Source organism: Temnothorax longispinosus, chromosome 7 (assembly GCF_030848805.1).
Source record: "Temnothorax longispinosus isolate EJ_2023e chromosome 7, Tlon_JGU_v1, whole genome shotgun sequence".
Taxonomy (NCBI): Eukaryota; Metazoa; Arthropoda; class Insecta; order Hymenoptera; family Formicidae; genus Temnothorax; species Temnothorax longispinosus.
Window position 1 is genome coordinate 186,204 of NC_092364.1, and position 17,683 is coordinate 203,886.

At 44.2% G+C, this 17,683-nt stretch overlaps 1 protein-coding gene and 1 non-coding gene across 7 annotated transcripts in view; both read left to right on the forward strand.

Moving 5' to 3' along the window:
- Eif4g (eukaryotic translation initiation factor 4 gamma) overlaps positions 1–17,683 on the forward strand; it is a 43,321-nt gene that overhangs the window by 22,263 nt on the left and 3,375 nt on the right. For all 6 annotated transcript variants that reach the window (XM_071784072.1, XM_071784073.1, XM_071784071.1 and 3 more), the window contains 18 exons: positions 699–1,051; positions 1,164–1,427; positions 1,596–1,716; positions 1,792–1,986; positions 2,198–2,391; positions 2,944–3,994; positions 11,347–12,167; positions 12,268–12,372; positions 12,598–13,116; positions 13,230–13,306; positions 13,536–13,695; positions 13,818–14,189; positions 15,193–15,356; positions 15,673–15,722; positions 15,833–16,059; positions 16,637–16,809; positions 17,044–17,123; positions 17,340–17,566. In XM_071784072.1, coding sequence (XP_071640173.1) covers positions 699–1,051; positions 1,164–1,427; positions 1,596–1,716; positions 1,792–1,986; positions 2,198–2,391; positions 2,944–3,994; positions 11,347–12,167; positions 12,268–12,372; positions 12,598–13,116; positions 13,230–13,306; positions 13,536–13,695; positions 13,818–14,189; positions 15,193–15,356; positions 15,673–15,722; positions 15,833–16,059; positions 16,637–16,809; positions 17,044–17,123; positions 17,340–17,566 — 5,153 coding nt within the window. The remainder of the gene's footprint in view (positions 1–698; positions 1,052–1,163; positions 1,428–1,595; positions 1,717–1,791; positions 1,987–2,197; positions 2,392–2,943; positions 3,995–11,346; positions 12,168–12,267; positions 12,373–12,597; positions 13,117–13,229; positions 13,307–13,535; positions 13,696–13,817; positions 14,190–15,192; positions 15,357–15,672; positions 15,723–15,832; positions 16,060–16,636; positions 16,810–17,043; positions 17,124–17,339; positions 17,567–17,683) is intronic.
- Positions 16,393–16,527, forward strand: LOC139817064 (small nucleolar RNA SNORA53). Its single transcript, XR_011733132.1, has one exon. It is a non-coding gene; the product is annotated as a small nucleolar RNA SNORA53 (small nucleolar RNA).

Sequence of the window (17,683 nt, forward strand, 5' to 3'; positions counted from 1 at the left end):
TAGAAATGAATAAACGAATTTATCTCTTTTTATCATATGATATACATAGGCATGTGCGAATTTATTTTCGAAGAGACTAGTCCTTTTAGTAGAACAATCTAAGATAATATCACATCTAGACACAACGAGATTAATTGATCTAGTATGATTCATTTCGGTTTCTGGTGTATGCATCTAGCGTAGATGGTCGAAGCGACTTTTGCAATAACATCTGCTCAACGAAAGATGCTCCACGAAAGAAACGGAAGAAATATATGTAAATAATCACGCACACACACACACACACACGCAAAGAAATAATTTATATATTTCCAGTGTCATGCTATTTTATGTATACGAACAACAACATTGATTTACATATTTGCCGCATATTTTATGTATTAAAAGTTGAAAGCAGGGCAATCTGTTACAAAATACTATGAGATGCATGTCTAAATAAAAAAGTAATCTAGTATGTATAAGGTATAAAAATATCCCGCGGAAAATGTGTTTTCGTATCGCAAGCGTAACCTAACCTGGCCTTAATCGAGTTGCCGTTTTATGCGTGCGCATTTATTGCACCATAAAAACGTAAACGTGAACAAACACTTGGTCGTGATTCGCACGATTTCAAGTAGCGAGAACTCGCGTGAATTAGACAATTACATGATTGTAAATAATATCGATACATGTTGAGTAAGTTGTGACGTTTGTTTCAGGATCGGAGTTTCATGGAAACTACAGCGCCCAACCAGGGGGCCAAGTGGGCGGAAACGCGGCGAGTAATGTAGGAGTACCCACGGGCAGAGGGCCTCCGCCGCTCGGCGGCATACAAACGATAGGGCAATCCACAGCGGGTATACCACCAGGAGGTCCCGCCGGAGGGCAAGTACCCTCGCAAGCCCCGACCCCAGGAGTGCAGTCGCAACCGCCACAAGGTCCAGCGCCTACTACGACACCACCTGTACACACACCATCGCCTCAGGAAATGGGAAAGCAGGCCCACTTGCAGACGCAGCCGCCGTCTTTACAGCAAGTTTACGTACCGACGCAAAACAGACCGGCGTCTCAAGTACGTATCTGTTAGCGCAATGAAGAAGAAAATCTTTTTATTTTATTTTATTTTTTAAACAAGTCGATTTTTTGAAAAGAAACTTTACGTTTCTCGTCCATCTTTTGCGCAGGGCTATTATCAAACGGGTCCAAGGCCGCAACAACCGCGAGGTATCAGTCACAGAGGTGGCCAAGGCGCCAGTGGAACACCAGTGGTCGGGATGGCCGGGGTAGGTGGAGGTGGAGGGCAACCACCTGCCATATATCCTCATCCGGCTAGTTTGCCGGTGCAGGCAAGTGCAATGTACATAGGTCAAAGTCAAGTCCACGGTCTTCACACGGGGCCTCATCAGCAATCGGTGTATCCCATAAACAATCAACTACCGATTCATCAGGTACTGATTACATGTATTACATTCATATTTTCATTACATTTTCATTATCCTCTTTTTATTTATAACCAAATGTTCTCTCTCTCTCTCTCTCTCTCTCTCTCTCTCTCTCAAAAAGTATATCCATATAGTCGAATTAAAATGTAATAACGTGTCTCTCTTTATTTCCAGTTCTCTGGTCCACCTCAAAGGCACCAGCCGCATCAAAATCAATCGTATTTCCCCTTTCAGCCTCCAATCCAATTACCAAATGTGTTCGGATATGCTCATGCGCCCGCTCCTCAGCATGGATGTGAGTTTTCCTACTCACGTTATCCCTCGACGCCAGATTCAGACAAGTCAAATGAATCGTTATATTTTCCAACAGATTATTACACAGCGTCAAACACGATGAGTTTGACTAGGGCGAGTACAAGTGCGGTCAGCAGTGGAGCGCAACATGTCCCAGGCCCGCTGGCCGCTACTCAAGCCGGTGCTCCAGTTGTACCTCAAGGTACGCTTCAGCAACCTACTCAACAAGCCCAACCTCTGCCTTCGATGGGTATACCTATGTCGCAAGCTGGTACGTTGCTTTCAAATCTACTTGTTATATACGTTGGTTAGTCGTTGTTATTCATATTCTATCTCTTTAAAGACTCAAAAAGATCGAGCTAAAGAATATCAAGTTGGAGTGTTACGTATACGTAACATATTTTAAACTAATGAGTTTCATTTTTTTTTCGCAAAACAGGATTGTAATCTAAATTGAAAAATGTAATCTTATTCTTTTAAAGATGTATTCTCGGGACATAATGGTGGTGCGACAAATACTAACAGTACTACCAGGTCTCGGAAACCTCGAGGGCAGAATGCCATTTTGGACATAGTAAATCCGCTAACGGGCAAAAATATAAGTGATGAAATTTATAAAGATAATGAAACTATGCAGAGTGGTGAATCCAGTAATCGCGAAACGCCACAACCACAGGTGAGCTACATCGAAATATATCGACACGTGGCTAAGAGAGTTTAGCGTTCAAGTCTGTGCTCGCTAAATAGCTAACTGTATAATGCAAGAGTATCTTATGTACGTACATATTTGAAACTGACTCTCACAGCCGATTGTTAATACTTGTGTATCTGTACACCCACATGAGCCATGTCCTCTAGCAGATTAAGTAAGTACTGAGATCGCACAAAATGAAAAAGATCGGAAAAGATGGATCGATTAGTGATTCCGAAAATATTCGGAATTTAACAAAAAATTTTTCTCGCGAGGGCGTTTAACCTCGGTATCGTAACTCGATATCGATTATTTTTTTTTCTAATTTGTCCGGTACGAGTTGAGGAGGATGCAATGGCTGTAGGGTGACAGATTTGTAAAGTCTTGAACATTTATTTCGTTCGTCCAAGTGCTTTTGTTTTGTGATTTCTCTCGCCCTATGATTTGAGTTTGGAGCAAAATTTTAGTTATCAAGCGTAATGCCTGAATGAATAGCACGTGCCACTGTCTATCACGCAGATTTGGTGATTGTTACAGAATAACGGTGCGGAGGTGATAGCTGATTTCGCGGCTCGCGTCGCGAAGGCCGCGACCGAGGGATCCGACACGGTACCGACGAGCGCGTCCGAAACGGCGCCTAACACGATACAAACAACGGCGCAAACGTCGTTAACGAATATTGAAACCAATCCCGCTAATGACGCAAATAGTCAGTGTAGCAATAGTCCGCCTATGACAAAAAATATCGGCGTTAGCGCTGGCGCTGGCGCTGGCAAAACGGTACCGCCTACGATAAGTAGTCAATCGTTAGGTACATCTAGTAACATGACGCAAATCGATCCGAACGCGACAAAAACGGAGTCGAAAGCGTTGCAACTTCCGGTAAAGGAATTTCAGCCGAGGAGTGAGATAAAGAGCGTGACGATCGAGGAATCGTCACCCGTCGTATCATCAGTGGCCGCGAATAAAGATACTGTTTCCGTACAGCTTACCGCGTCGACTCCTAACATCGAAACAACGGCTGTGACAGTTACAGCGACGGCGACGGCGACGACAACGGCAACGGCAACGGCAACGATGACGGTGACGGCCGAAACCGAAACCGAGGCCGCTAGGGTTACTGGCGCTGTAGCTACAGCCGTAGTTGGAAGCGGAACCGGAGCCGGAACTGGAACCGGACCTGGACCCGAAGTCACCAAACATCTCAACTCCTCGCCCAATGTAGTACAGACACCGATTACTCCGTATTGGAGTAACGTTACCCAGGAAATCCCGAAACCGTCCGCCATTGCCTCGAGCGCCAATCCCGTTCCTACTAGGGAGCCATTCCCTAATCTAACCAAAACTTCGTCAAACTCGCCGCCGAGGAGGAAACTTAACGCCACCGAGCTGCCTTCGAATACCAAAGAGCAAAAGGAGAGGAAAACCCGGGAGAAGAGCCTCGGCTCTCGGGGCGCCACTCCTACGCCTGTTCACAATCAGGTGGTGGATCACCATCATCAGAAGACGAACGGTGACGCAGTCGGTGACAAGACAGAAACGGAGGTGGTACACCCGAGAAATGAGATACAGCAGAAACCGTCAGACGGTGAGTGTTTCCATTTGCTGAGCAAGTTTTATCGTCAACCGAACGAAATTGTTTCGCGTCGGCGCGGGCGCGCCGGGTCGCTTCAACAGCGAGTATCGAATATCGTCGAGTATCGAGTCGTTTTGCTTAAAGTCTTGGCGCGTGCAATCTCTAGCTATACAGCAGATACGAAACCTAATTGAAACGATTAAGTATATCGATAAGCTTTGTAAATTTGCAAAGAGAGGATGGATAAAAAAGAAAGCGCGCCATATCTCTCGCCATCACACGCAGCGTCAATCCCGAGACTTGATCTCGAGTTATACGCTTATGCGAGCGCAGCCTTGAACGAGTTTACTCCAAGATACCGTCAACCGTCCTCTCTCTTTCCTTCTCTCTTTTACTCGCGACTGGAAATTCACTCGCGGGGCGCGATATCTGTCCGAGAGATATATCTGGCGCTATCGATCACAAGTAAGCGTACGATTATTATTCGTTGGTAAGAAACGCGATGCATTTCCAAGAGAATGTTGTTAGGACTTTAACTAGACGCTACTAGTTTCGCTCATTTGAACTTTGCGCCGCGCGTTTGCGATATCACGCCGAGATAACCGACAGACGGCAGTTTTAACCGCGCTTTCCAGATAAGTATGAATTTTCGGTTCGCTCGATTCAAACGAGAGAGCCTACATTTTGACGTCTTGTTATCTGATGTTAATATGGAATATCCTGGGGGAAAAAAAAAGAAGAAGTTGATCGCGTAAATATCGTGAATGCCGATAAACGTTAAATTGACGTTGACAGACGATTCTCAGTCGTCAGGATCTCGTCGTTCTTTGTAATAAATCTAGATAGGAAGATGGCCAACAAAATCCCTAAGATTCCTAAGATCTCGTCAATACATTTCGGAACACGTTTTGCCTGGAAGATACCGCGAAATGTTCCCGCGCGTCAGCGCGCACGCGCGCACGTGCCGTTACAAAACGGCGTCGGCGTCGGCGTCGGCGTCGGCGTCGCCGTGAATCTCAGCACTTGCACTGAAGAGGGCACCCTCCAAAACTCAACGTAACCTAACCCAACTTGATCTAACCTAAAAGCCACGAGGAGAATCGGAGTCTCGTGTCTCGCGTCGGGGTTCTGCGAAGTGCAGTCGTTTCGATATATCCGGGCATTTATATCACGCCTCTCTAATAACGAGCGACGCGAACGTCGAGATCAATGCGAGAGTTGCAAAGAAATAATGGAATGTTGGTTTTTTTTTAAACCGCGGATCGTTCGAACAAAAACGCAACGCGGTTTTCACTACGTTAGCCGACTATTTTAGATGTCTCGTCCTTTGTGTAATTGTTTATTTAAAAATTAAATCGAACTCTATAGTGGATCTTTATTTAATCTTGAAAAAAATTCAAAGTGTCGCGATAGTTCCGTTGTCCGAAAGATTCGAAGCATCGTTGATTTTCAGTGTCACGTGACTTCAGTGTGATATATTTGTCTAGTGGCATTTGTTTATACGTAAAGTTGGTTCCTATTCGAATTTCGAACATCGATAAATTTCTACTCCAGCTTGTAACGAGAGTCGCAAAATGAAAAAGGGTAAGATACAGCGATTCTTATATTTATCTCGTTTGTCTCGCGTACACACAATCAAGTTCTGCGAAAGTTCTGGATTCGTCCTTCGAGAAAAGTTGATTATTTAAGAGGCAAATAGCGATCGAGTCGCCGGCGCCGCAACACGAAATATGGAAACGCGACGACGTTCTCTATCGAAGGGATAATCAATCTATCGTCAATTTGCGACAGCTAGGTAACTTGATATTTTTCGCGAAAAGTATACTCTGATCAATCCGCTCGCCGAGATAATCGATACAATCGTCGCGTCGCCCTTATTTTTTTTTTCTTTCCTCTCTGTCCTACTTTGCTTTGAAAAATCATCATTGGCGTCTCGCGTCTAAACAATCGGAATTCTTTCGATGACCGTTACGGACGACGAAGGTCCCGCGGTTTCCTCGTCTATTTTCTGCGCTACGATACGATCGCGTGGTTAGGCAGGTATCTCTTGGCGAACCGGAGACGGAGAGGCGAGTCGTGGCGCGGTGAGGTGAGGTGAGGTGAAGCGAATCGGAGTCAATCGGAGTCGAGTCGGGACTAAGGCGGACGGTGACGCGATTGCGCGAAAATGGCCGACGGGGCGCGATGATGAACGAAGCGGGATTAACCGGTGAACCGGCGCTGGAACGCTGAACGCTGGAACGAAAGAACGGGAGAAGGAAGGAGGAGGAAGGGAGGAAATCCTCCATCGTCGTCGAGGGGACCGGACCGGAGACCGGACCGGACGGCCTTCAGTAGCCAGCACGTGCTGCGCTAGCCGGTCGCATTTTACACTGCTCTCTTCTCCCAATTCTGTCCCTTCCTTTTTATTTTATTTTACCTTCTACCTTTTTTAAGCAAAAAAAAAGTACGTTTTATCCCACCCTCGAGAAACGACCCTTCGAAGATCGATTCGATTCGCCTCGCCTCCGAACTTTGAATCCCGGCGCTTTTCTTCCCTTTTCCTTTATCTCCCACAACTCGCGCGCGTACTTTACGCATCGCTTTACCGCTCAGGCAACGAATACGCTTATTATATACCGTTTCTCCGCGCTGTGTTTTACAGTCTGTACATTGCAACGTAACTGCAACGACCTTCGCGATAATTGTACATATATATATATATATATTTTTTTTTATCGAATTTCGACGAGCGCCCTATACACGCGTCGTTTTTACCCGAATCCTTTTCCCACCTCTGTACATCCATCCGAGAGTTCGGAGTTGGCCTCGTTTCTCCTCGTTGGTTCCGAGGAATGAATTTCGGCCTAGCGAAAAGCTCGTGTCGAAAACGCGTGTTCGAAAACGCGAGACAGTGAAGTGGCGAAAAGCAGAGCGTGCGAAGCGGAGCGTGAAAGGACCAGAGAGAGAGAGAGAGGAGAGACCCTACGTCGAGAGATGTACGTACACGAAATTTCACTTCTTTTCGCTCTCTCTTTCTCGATATCTCCCGTCGCACCTTTCGGCAACGTGATCGAAGATGTCGGTACCTTGGTGACAACGTGGTTTCCGACATCTTGTGTTCGGCGTGGCGTGGCGTGGCGAGGCGAGGCGAGGCTTGTAACTAGGCGGGAGACGAGAGGAGAGGAGACGAAAGGCGCGGCGCGGCGCGGCGCGTCCGCTTACTTATCTTATTTGTTTCATTAGATTTGTAAATGGTATGCAATGCGCGAACCATACGTTGTCGGAGTCTCGCTTCTAGACGATAATATCGCGCCTTATATTGCGCGTTCAGGGGCGTATTCAGGGGCGCCGCGGAATCGTGCGGAGGAAGGCGACCGCTCAATATGGCCACCTAAATCTGTCGCCGTCGAGTAGCTCCTCGCCGGGAGTTCTGGGGGATATCTCGCTCCGATTTTCCTTGCCTTCCTTCCTCGTCGCGTTATCTCGAAAAATTAGATATCGCGCGTTTGTCGCACGTTCCCGATTTTTGCGCACATGTCGCGACCGACGTCGCGACATACTCGACGCCCCGAGGCTTTTCTTTTTCCACCACGTGGTGGACACGTTCTTCCGAATATGCTCTTTCGCAAGAACGCACGGCTCGTTTGGTCGCATCTCGTTCCCGATTGCCGATTGCCGAATAATCCACGTCCGCGCGATCAACAATCTCGCGCGGCATCTCGCATCTGGAACGACTGGAACGATGTCTGGAAGACGTCGCGCGATTGCGCCGGATTGCGCCGTGCACGCGGTGGCGCGTGGCCATTTTGTGAAATGATCGAAAGAGAATGCAGCACCATATTGGTCCGCGCGCCGACGTTCGTCGTTCGTCCTCGATAGATCAACCTTCGCAAAACCATTCTTTCATTCGATCATCGGAGTCGTCGAGTGTTTACGAATTCAAAGTCCCTCGTACTGTCGTGTAGTCGTGTGCCGAGATGTCGTGTGCGTGCAAATCGACCTTCAGCTCGTCGATAATAAAACATCAAGATTCTTCCTTATGTTGTTACGAATATCGTATTGAGATAATGGTTTTAAATCGTTTGCGAGTAGGAGAGTAGTTGATCCATGTCGCGTCGCGTCGCGTTAAAAGTCGTCCCGGCTGAGTTTCCGTACTCCGTTCTTCTCGAAACGACCCGGGCGACGCACGATGTATCGCGTGTATCGTCGCCGATATCGGGCATGCTCTCGATCCGGGAAGAGAGGGCCCCCCGACAGCCGGGGTCACGAGTCACGACCGCGCGCCACGTGTGGTAATGGTAAGGCGGGCGCGTGCGTGTGTGTCGGGCCGCGGGCGTCCTCGGCTAACGCCATTTCACAAGAGCACGCAGCGCGCGGGTGCGCCGAAAAGAAAAAAAATTTTACGACGAGACTTTTGGCGGGGCAACCTTGAGCCGCCCAGCCGCCGTTGCTCGTCATTCGGCGATCGGGTGAAAGTCTTTCGCGGCTTGAGAAAAGTCGGCGCGCGGAACGGAAACCTCGGAAAACGCCGAACCAGAGATCCCTCGATCCGAAGGAAAATGTGCGCGCGGAACGCACATCGAGACTCGAGACTCGAGACTCGAAACACAAGGCAAACTTCCGTCCGATTCGTATCGTCCGTGGCTGGATAGTATAAACTATATAAAGAGACGCTGACGTGACGTCTTATTTACCGTACCGCGAAGAAAGGGGGAGGAGGTATCGTTATGACATTTTATAACGAAAAGTATTAACAACGGGACGTGAGCGTCTTTCAAACTCGAGATCGTTGCGATTTAAACATTCACGGATAAAATCGGATGGGATGCTTAGGTCACGTTTCAAATGTGTATTTTTTTAATCTTTGGAAGATACAACAAATTTGTTTTAAACCAAAAACAGAGGCGTGACATCTCGTCGTGCTCGAGAGGGAAAAAATGTGGCTTTTAGCAACCTCGTTGGAAATGGCGCGCGATAAACGTATCGGAGTAGACGGGGTATATCGGCGCGCCAAATATTTTTTCCATCGTCAGGCGCGATGCTCTTTGAGCTTCGTCGATGTCCGACAGTGATTATTCTCGCGCGCGCGCACGACTCCCTCCGCGATCTCTCGGAGCCATCTAATTATATCGTCTCTCTCTCGAAATCCGTGGTCGCGCATCATCGCGTCATCGCGTCACCGCGTTTTCGGAGACGCGATTCTCGCCGTCTCGCGATTTTTATTTCGCGTCGCGTCGGAAGGATCGTATCCCCTTCGCTGGGTTCGAGAGGAAGGAAGGAAGGGAGAGAGAGAGAGAGGGAACGAATAATAAATGAATCGTTATTTATTAGACACTCTGGGATGCTACTCCCTCAGTTTGCGCACTCGATGAGCAATTTTAACATAGCGTTTTGAAGAGGAAAGATAACAAGTTCCACGCGTTTAATATGTTCTTTACTGGCCCGATTTCACTGTTGAACAAAAAATGAACCAAAAACTTTCGACCACAAGAACGAGAGTAATCGTCCCGTAAATTTTTATAAGCGCTGACTACGATCCCGAACCAAAATTTGCGATTTAAGTTGGAAACGCCGTGCTTCGCTCTTACGCATTTTTTTGTTGAATAGAGTTTTCGGGAACTTTCCGTTCAAGCCGCGTGGGTAGCCCACGGCATGCGCTCCCCGAATTGTCGATCCTAACAGGTTTATTTATAACACCTCGTACAATATTTATAAAAATAAATTTACTATTGAAAAACAAGATTTTACAAACTGTACTATACATATTCAAATATCAATATGTGCTTTTTCGTAAAACATTTTGTGATAATGCATGTAGGATCGAAAATATCAAACGGCCTGAACGGAAAGTTTATCATGGGGCGTAAGTATTCACTCTATGCGGCAGAGAGCGTGTTAAAAAGAATCTGTGATTTAACATTTGTTGCAAGAGGGAGGGAGAGAGACGGAGTCGCGGTCCACGACCTGCTTTAGTAAAACTAAAGCGATTCCAACCTACTTTCGCGCATCGAGAATCGAATTCGAGATCAGCACCGAGGACGGTGAACGTATATCGCCCACGTCGAATAATTAGCCGATTCAGGGATGGTCCCCCACCGATCGGGGGAAGAATCGACGTTTCACCGTTCGAATTTCGATCGAAAAGCTAGGATAGATCCACGCGTCGAGATCGCGATGAATAAACAAAACGGACGACACGCGCGAGCGGACGCAGGAATTTTTTCGGGCGATATTTCTGTGCGGATGCGAGCGCGAGCGCGCTTTTGAGTTAGGTGGGTTAGGTCGAACCGTTGAACGTGCGCCTGCTCCGACGCGCAAACCGACCGAACGGAACTAATTTAAGAAATCCTATGTCGTGCCTGTCGGTTTGCGCCAGTTCACAGGTTAAAATAGATGCGTGAAAGTCGTCGGGCGCCGCGGCTAGCCAGGCCCGAGGCTTTTCCGAAGTGTCTTTCAGTCGGGGACGATCGTTTGTGACGGCGGTCGCCGTTGACTAACGAGTAAAACGAGTTGCGCGAATCTCGTCCGTCGTCGTCGGCGGCGGCGGATATCCAAGCTCCAAGCCTGGCCGCGAGTTGGACGGTTGACGGACTCATTCCCGAGCGTCGTCGGCCTCTGGATGTCACCGCGATCGACGCAGTGTTCGATCGAGAACGAAATCGGCGATCGCGTCACGTGCCAAGACGGCGATAATAACGACCAACCAAGTCGTCATCTCGTCGCGCCGATAAGCTTGTCGAGGATGCGATTCTTCTTCCCCTTGTCATTGTTGCGCCCCGTCGCGTTTACGTGTCGCATTTACGCCACGTTTGGCAGGGATTTGGCAGGTTTATAAATAAATACTGAATCAGTGCCGCACGCGGGCGCGCGCGTGCGCATACGTACACGCACGGCCATCGGAAACTCGAGCCATCCAAAGATGTGAATTGCACGTGCGCGCGCGGACACGTGTGAAACATGGGCGATCGAAGAACGAGCGACGGTGGCGGAGGTGGCGGCGGTGGCAGAAGCGGCACGAGATCCAAAAGTCGTAATCGACGGGGATCCCGAGATCATGGTACGCGAAACGCACCGCCCCTGACTGCCCGACTTGGCACGCACGTATGCCGATACGCGTCGAGAACGTTCCCCGTTGAATAAAAGCTCCTAAAGACGAGTGGTTTTCGCTTCCTTTCTCTCGGTTCTTTGATCAGCACAGGATGCGTTGGCGTAGTAATCGATAGAATCGATGAATAAGTACAGTAGATTGATCGAATGTATTGCGCGACGCGTTCCTAAAAATTGTACCCGCGATCTTCTATTTTTATATTTTCATATTTTCGTATTCGTATTGCAGCGTATTCGATTGTCTCACCAACGTCGTTTTCTCTTCCGTTCTCCAGGTAAAGCTATGCAGAAGCAAAAGAGCAAAAATAAATTGAAACCCCGCGAACTCAATCGCAAGGGCGCGGAGAAGGAAGGCACAGACATGGATGCCTTTGTAAATACCGTATCAGCGGCGAAAACAGTGGAAATTAAGCAAGACAACAAGGAGCAGCACGCTCCCGCCTCGAAAGACAGTAACAAGGAGCCCGGGAGAGAGATCAGCAAGGATATCAAAGAAAAGGATAATTATGAGTCGAAGAAGGAAAAGGAGAAGGAGATTCTGCCCGTTCACGCGAAAACCGAGAAGCACGCGTCCACCGAGGTGTCCAAGGACAGCGCTCCCGCGCAACAAGCGTCTCACGTTGTAGATAAACCCCCGACCAGCAAGGAATCTTCGATCAAGTCCGAGGACAGTGCGTTTAACGCGCTTCCCATCGCATCTCCCAATGATGTCGTCGATCACGCGGCGGTCATCGAAGAAATGCACTTGGAAGCGTTGGTCGCGCAGAAAAATGAAGAGAACTTTAAGGTGTCGGCGCTACACGCGTCCAACGACGAAAACGCGACGACTGTCCCATCGGTGATTACGGAGAAGAAGCAAGAAGTCGAGGTTTCCAGTGGCAGCGGTAATGCCCCGGCCGAAATTGCCGCACCTAGCGGTAATAAGGCCCCATTACTCAAGTACTCGTACAAAGAGGGCCAGTGGAGCCCGGTCAACGTGACCGGTAGGAAGTCCTACGACCGGGATTTCCTCTTACGTCTACAATTTGATCCCAACAGCAAACTAAAGCCGGCTAATCTACCAAATTTGCAGGCTGTCTTGAAAGATAGTTTACAGGTATGACCTACGTCTCATGTGTTATTTATCATACATGACATATCGTACGCTTTATTAATAACGATGTTTTATTACTTGCATCTGCGTCTGATTTTTATAGAATACGCATAATACTATGGACTTGAGGGCTTTTAAGGATGCGAACATTCCCAGGCATGATGCGTTAATGCCAGGATTTGCAAAGACAAATATGAGTACACGTCCGGTAAGTAGAATTTAAGTGAAATGCTTGGGATATGTATCTTGCTTTCTTATGGAAGGAGAAGGACAAGTAAACCTAATGTCGCACGAAGAAAGTAGTGATCTGAAAATCTTTTGACGAATAATACATTTCTTTTGATTGAAATTTTCATTCTTTGTGTCAAATAACTTTATCGAATATCTTAGCTTTGATACATGATATCGATGAGATATATATCTCGTTTTACAGCCACCAACGAGTCGTAAGAGTGACCGGGGTAAACCAAAAGCGAATAAACCAAATGTTATTCATGTTTCACTATCGTTAAGAGAAGACGTGAAACTGAGAGAAACAGAAAATGCTTGGAAACCCACGAGATTAAAGCAAATAGGCCTTACTGAAGAGGAAGCGAAAACGGAAGCCCTCTATAAGAGAGTACGAAGTGTATTGAACAAACTCACTCCGCAAAAGTTCAACACGTTGGTTGAGCAAGTCCGACATTTGCCGATCGATACGCAAGAACGCTTGAATGGAGTTATTCATTTGGTCTTTGAAAAAGCTGTCGACGAACCCAGCTTCTCTGTCGAATATGCCTTGTTGTGCAAAGAACTGGGCATGATGGAAGTCGCAGGTCCTGATACTCAAGATAGTTCCGTTAGCTTCAAGAAGCTTATCATCACGCGTTGCCAAAAAGAATTCGAAAAGAATCCAATTGATGATGTCGCGAGAAATCGAAGGCTAAAGGAAATTGACGAGTGTAATGACCCGGTAAGCATCTTGCACGATGTATTCATATTTTTATTTTGTTTTCAAACAAACTTTTATCTTTCTTCAATATAATATTTTATTTTGGTATCTGATCATTTTATTGTCCTTATTAGGAGAAAAAGAAAGAACTTCAGTTGGCGCTTGAAGAGGAGGAGCGCAGAATACGAATTAAATCTGTAGGAAATATTAGGTGAGCAATTTTTTTATTTAACGCATCTCAAGATATTTACAAACCCAGCACATGTCCAAAATCGGGACATGTGTGCTGTCTGGGTACTTAAGTATGTTTAGATCAATTCGATCGCTTTATGCAACCGTATGAAGATGATACAATATAATTTACAATTTTGCACGATAAAATACAAAAATCTTACAAAAAAAGAAACTATAATTTTCTCAAACATATCTCATTCATTTAGATTCATCGGTGAGCTGTATAAACAGCAGATTTTGACAACGAAAATCATGCACCGATGTATTCGTCACCTGTTAGAACAGAATGATGAGGATAATCTGGAGTGTCTGTGCAAATTGTTGACAACGATTGGCAAAGATTTGGAATTAAAAGGACCTGCTGAGGTAAAACTAATGCTGTTCTTATTATTTGCATCCAATTGTGTGTAAAATGTCTGTGTTGGAAGTATTCATTTGGCGGTAATATGTATTATTTTAATTAATTTCTTATTTCTTCCTATTCTTAGGAGATGCAGGATTACTTCAATAGAATGCAAGAGATTGTTGCGCGAAAAGGCCACAGCAAAATTAGTTCTAGGATTCGTTTCATGCTTCAAGATGTTATCGACTTGAGAGCAAATAAATGGATTCCGAGAAGAAACGATAACAATCCTAAAACGATAGACCAAATTCAAAAAGAAGCGGAATCCGAAAGACTGGACATGCAAGTGCATGCAAACAGCGCTCCATTGAACACCGCGCGAAAAGACGACCGTAATAATGATAGGAAAAGAAATCGTGGACTTGGTGGTCCTACTGACGATGGTTGGAGTCAACCAGTAGGAAGGGTGAGACCCGTGACGTATTCGGTGGAAACTGCAAAATTGAAGAATAAACCGGTTAGTTTGGGTTCATATTATCATGTCCAGTCATAAGAATTACAGTTTTTTTTTTCTTTTTTTTTTTTCATGTATATGTACTGGACACTTTTATGTATAAAATAATAAGATAAAGCGATTGATATAAACAAAACATATGATTCGTTCCGAAACGTACTGTCGCAAAATCTCTAGTCCGTCTTGTGTGCATACTATTATAGATTTTCAGTACTGTCGGTACATTTCAAAACGCATCCGTAGTTGTTTTAAAAAATATATAACATTACACAGTGTAAATTTTTTCTTAATTGTAATTATGATTTTTATGTTAAAAAAAAAAAAAAAACAAGAAATCAATTTTAATCCTTTCAAAGTCATAGACGCGTAAGAGCGCGAACAGACGAGCGACTTTTTCGCGCCCTAAATACGTCTAGCAAATGGAACACCGCAAACGCTATGGGCATGTTTACGTGTTTGGCACATTTGTCCGTAAAATAAAATTAACGGTGAACAATTTCAAAAGCAATATAACACATCTAATAAACAATGTAATTGCTCATTTAGTAAGTATTACTTTTTAGTTTTTAACTGTGTTTTTATTAAGTCTCTTAATATTTGATACAATCTAATTTGATATGTGAGGAAATCATGACACACCGTACCTGAGGCCACTTGCAAAAATGTTTAGCACTGAAGCGCGTTACAGACGGCAGAATACTTTCTGCATGCATAATGCATTCGTTACAGTGTTCAACTTCGAAAGGATTAAAATCATGTTGTATATGTGTGCGTGTGCGCGCATGCGCGTGGAATTTAAATTAAAAAATATAATTTCATGGAATAACCCCGCTTGAGATAACTGTCAAAATACGACTTTTACGTCGACAGTTACTCTCACAACACGAAGTGAGCAACGAGAGAGAAACAATCGGCATGATGGAAAAATGGCAACAATAAATCTGTTGTCATTTTTAAGAGTGAAACTTTTTTTGTTACACAAAATGATCATTATCTTTTTCAATAGCCACCAATGGACGACATGCAACTCGGCAACAGGGCATCTTATTTATGGAGGGCTACTAACCCCGCCAACAACTCTAAGACGATAAGTTCCAACAAATTTGCGTGCTTAGAGAATATGTCCAATTTAGACCAGGACAAGAGGATGCCGCCCTTACCACTTTCTGGGTAAGTCAGTTATTTTTCAAACATTTACAAGATTAAAGAATAAACCGGTTAATTATTTGGGTTCGTGTTATTATGTCCAATTATAGAATCATTACAAAGAGCGCAATATTTTTTCTGTAACATACATTTGCCATGGATGTTTATTAATCTCTGCTTCGTACTTAACGATTTATGATGATACACAATTACAGACTAGAGTTTCTGAATCTTCTAAAACTTAAATGATTTCAAAATGAGTTCTGAGATGTTACAAATTTCACATTAACATTTAAAGGAACGTCGACAACCACTTATACATTTTTATCTGTTATTTTAGATCACGATCAACCGGTCCAAGAGAGTGTAGCCGGGATTACAAGTCTTATGGTATGTTCTCTTATAAGCACAGATATATGTAACTTACATTACCAATAACGTATCGTTAAACAGGCTTTTTGAAGAAATATTTCTTAAACAAGGATTTTGTGTTTTTACAGACGGTAGGAGCTCTCGTAATGGCACTCATCAGTCGGGCAGTGCATCGAGCAGGGAGAGTCATCCGTTGCTGGATAACTCTCAAAGGAATGTGTCGATGCTTCCGCCCGTATTGAAGTCTGCCTCCCAGTCTGGGGCTATAAGCCACAAGGCTCCGATGTCAGAGCAAGAATTTACAAAGGCTTATAACTCCATACTGAAACACTATCTGGAGGAGCCGATTGTTGAAGTAAGTTCTTTAAGATTTAAAGTGATATCGATATCAATTTATCTTTCCCGAAACGAGTTAAAATTTGTTTCATGCTGTTTTATTCATAATTATCAAATTCTTGTCAACTTTTTATAAACCGAAGCATATGTGAGATGACGGTCGGGATCGAACCCGAGATCCGCTGACTACGAATCGAACGTTCTCGTATAGAGCCACACGTCATACCACAAAGTTTAAATTTTGTTTATGTATATATATGTATATATATATATAAATTAAATATAAATAAATTTGCTAAATAAAATAGTTATATAAATTTCTGGCGAGACAGAGATATTTTCTATCAACCAACGCACGCTCCTTAGATCCATCTCTGATTCAATAGGAGATGCTTGAGTCATTGGCGTGCAATAATAGGCAATACCTTCTTTTTGGTTCCGTGTGATAGCACTACATGCTATTTACACTAACTAAAAGGAGGACAACATATTTAAAAAATAAATAAATAAATAATTTATTATTTAAAGATTATTTTTCGACTATTCTGGACATCACAAATTCAATATTGTTAACGCATATTTATTTTTATTTGCAGAATACGGGATTAGAGATTCAACAGAAATTTGATAATGCAACATTTGCCAAACTTACACGCGAGTGTATTAATCATGTTCTCGAGAAATCGCCTGTCGAACGAGAACTGGTTTCGAAACTCTTGTCCCATTTACTTCGACAAAATATTTTACCTGTGGAGTGTTTCAAGAATGGGTAAGTTATCCTATTCTTGTTATCTTATTTGTTTATAGAGCAAATTATAGCAAAATAATAGTTCATATATTAATTGATGATGAAAATCTTGATACAGAGTAAAGGTATTTTGAAAAATATCTTTGTGTTACTAATGCCAAAAGGATACTGACGCTATTTGCATACATTTAATTTTGTAATACCAAGTTTTTTTCACTAAAATTGTTGCTAATACAAGGAGAAATTCTGTTTTAGATTGGGAGAAGTGCTGGAAATAGTAGATGATTTGGTTATCGATATACCGAAAATTTGGACTTACTTAGCCGAAATACTGTGTAAGTAATACATGCGTATCTTTTTGCCGCGGGTTAACCGCGAGATGAGATAAGATAAAGATAAAGATTTCTCTCTTGTGATGACGATTACATTTTACGCCATAGAAAAATGCCGTGCGGGTGCTATAGCTCAACAGGCCTGAAAAAATATGTAATAATTTATCCGTCCTACTCTAATCTGAAATCGATTTACATGCGTGACTATCTATGTTGCAGCACATTCGATAGAGGACGGAGCTATCTTATTATCCGAATTCAAGAGTATATGTATAAGTTTGAGAAGACAAGGCTTTGTAGGCAAATTCCTTGGAGAACTTATGACAAAAGTATCTCGTAACAAAGGGCCTAAATGGCTTGCCGATAAATGGGACCAAAGTGGACTTCAACTGAGTAACTTAATCGATCCGGAACGAGAGAATGTCGATAAAATTATTCAGGAATACGTAAGTACTCCTCGATGATCGTATATTATATCAATTTCTCTCCCCTATTTGTCTTTTTTCCTTCGTAGAACAGTGCCAGTTTAATCATTCTGTCACATTTATCTCGACTTGTTTGCG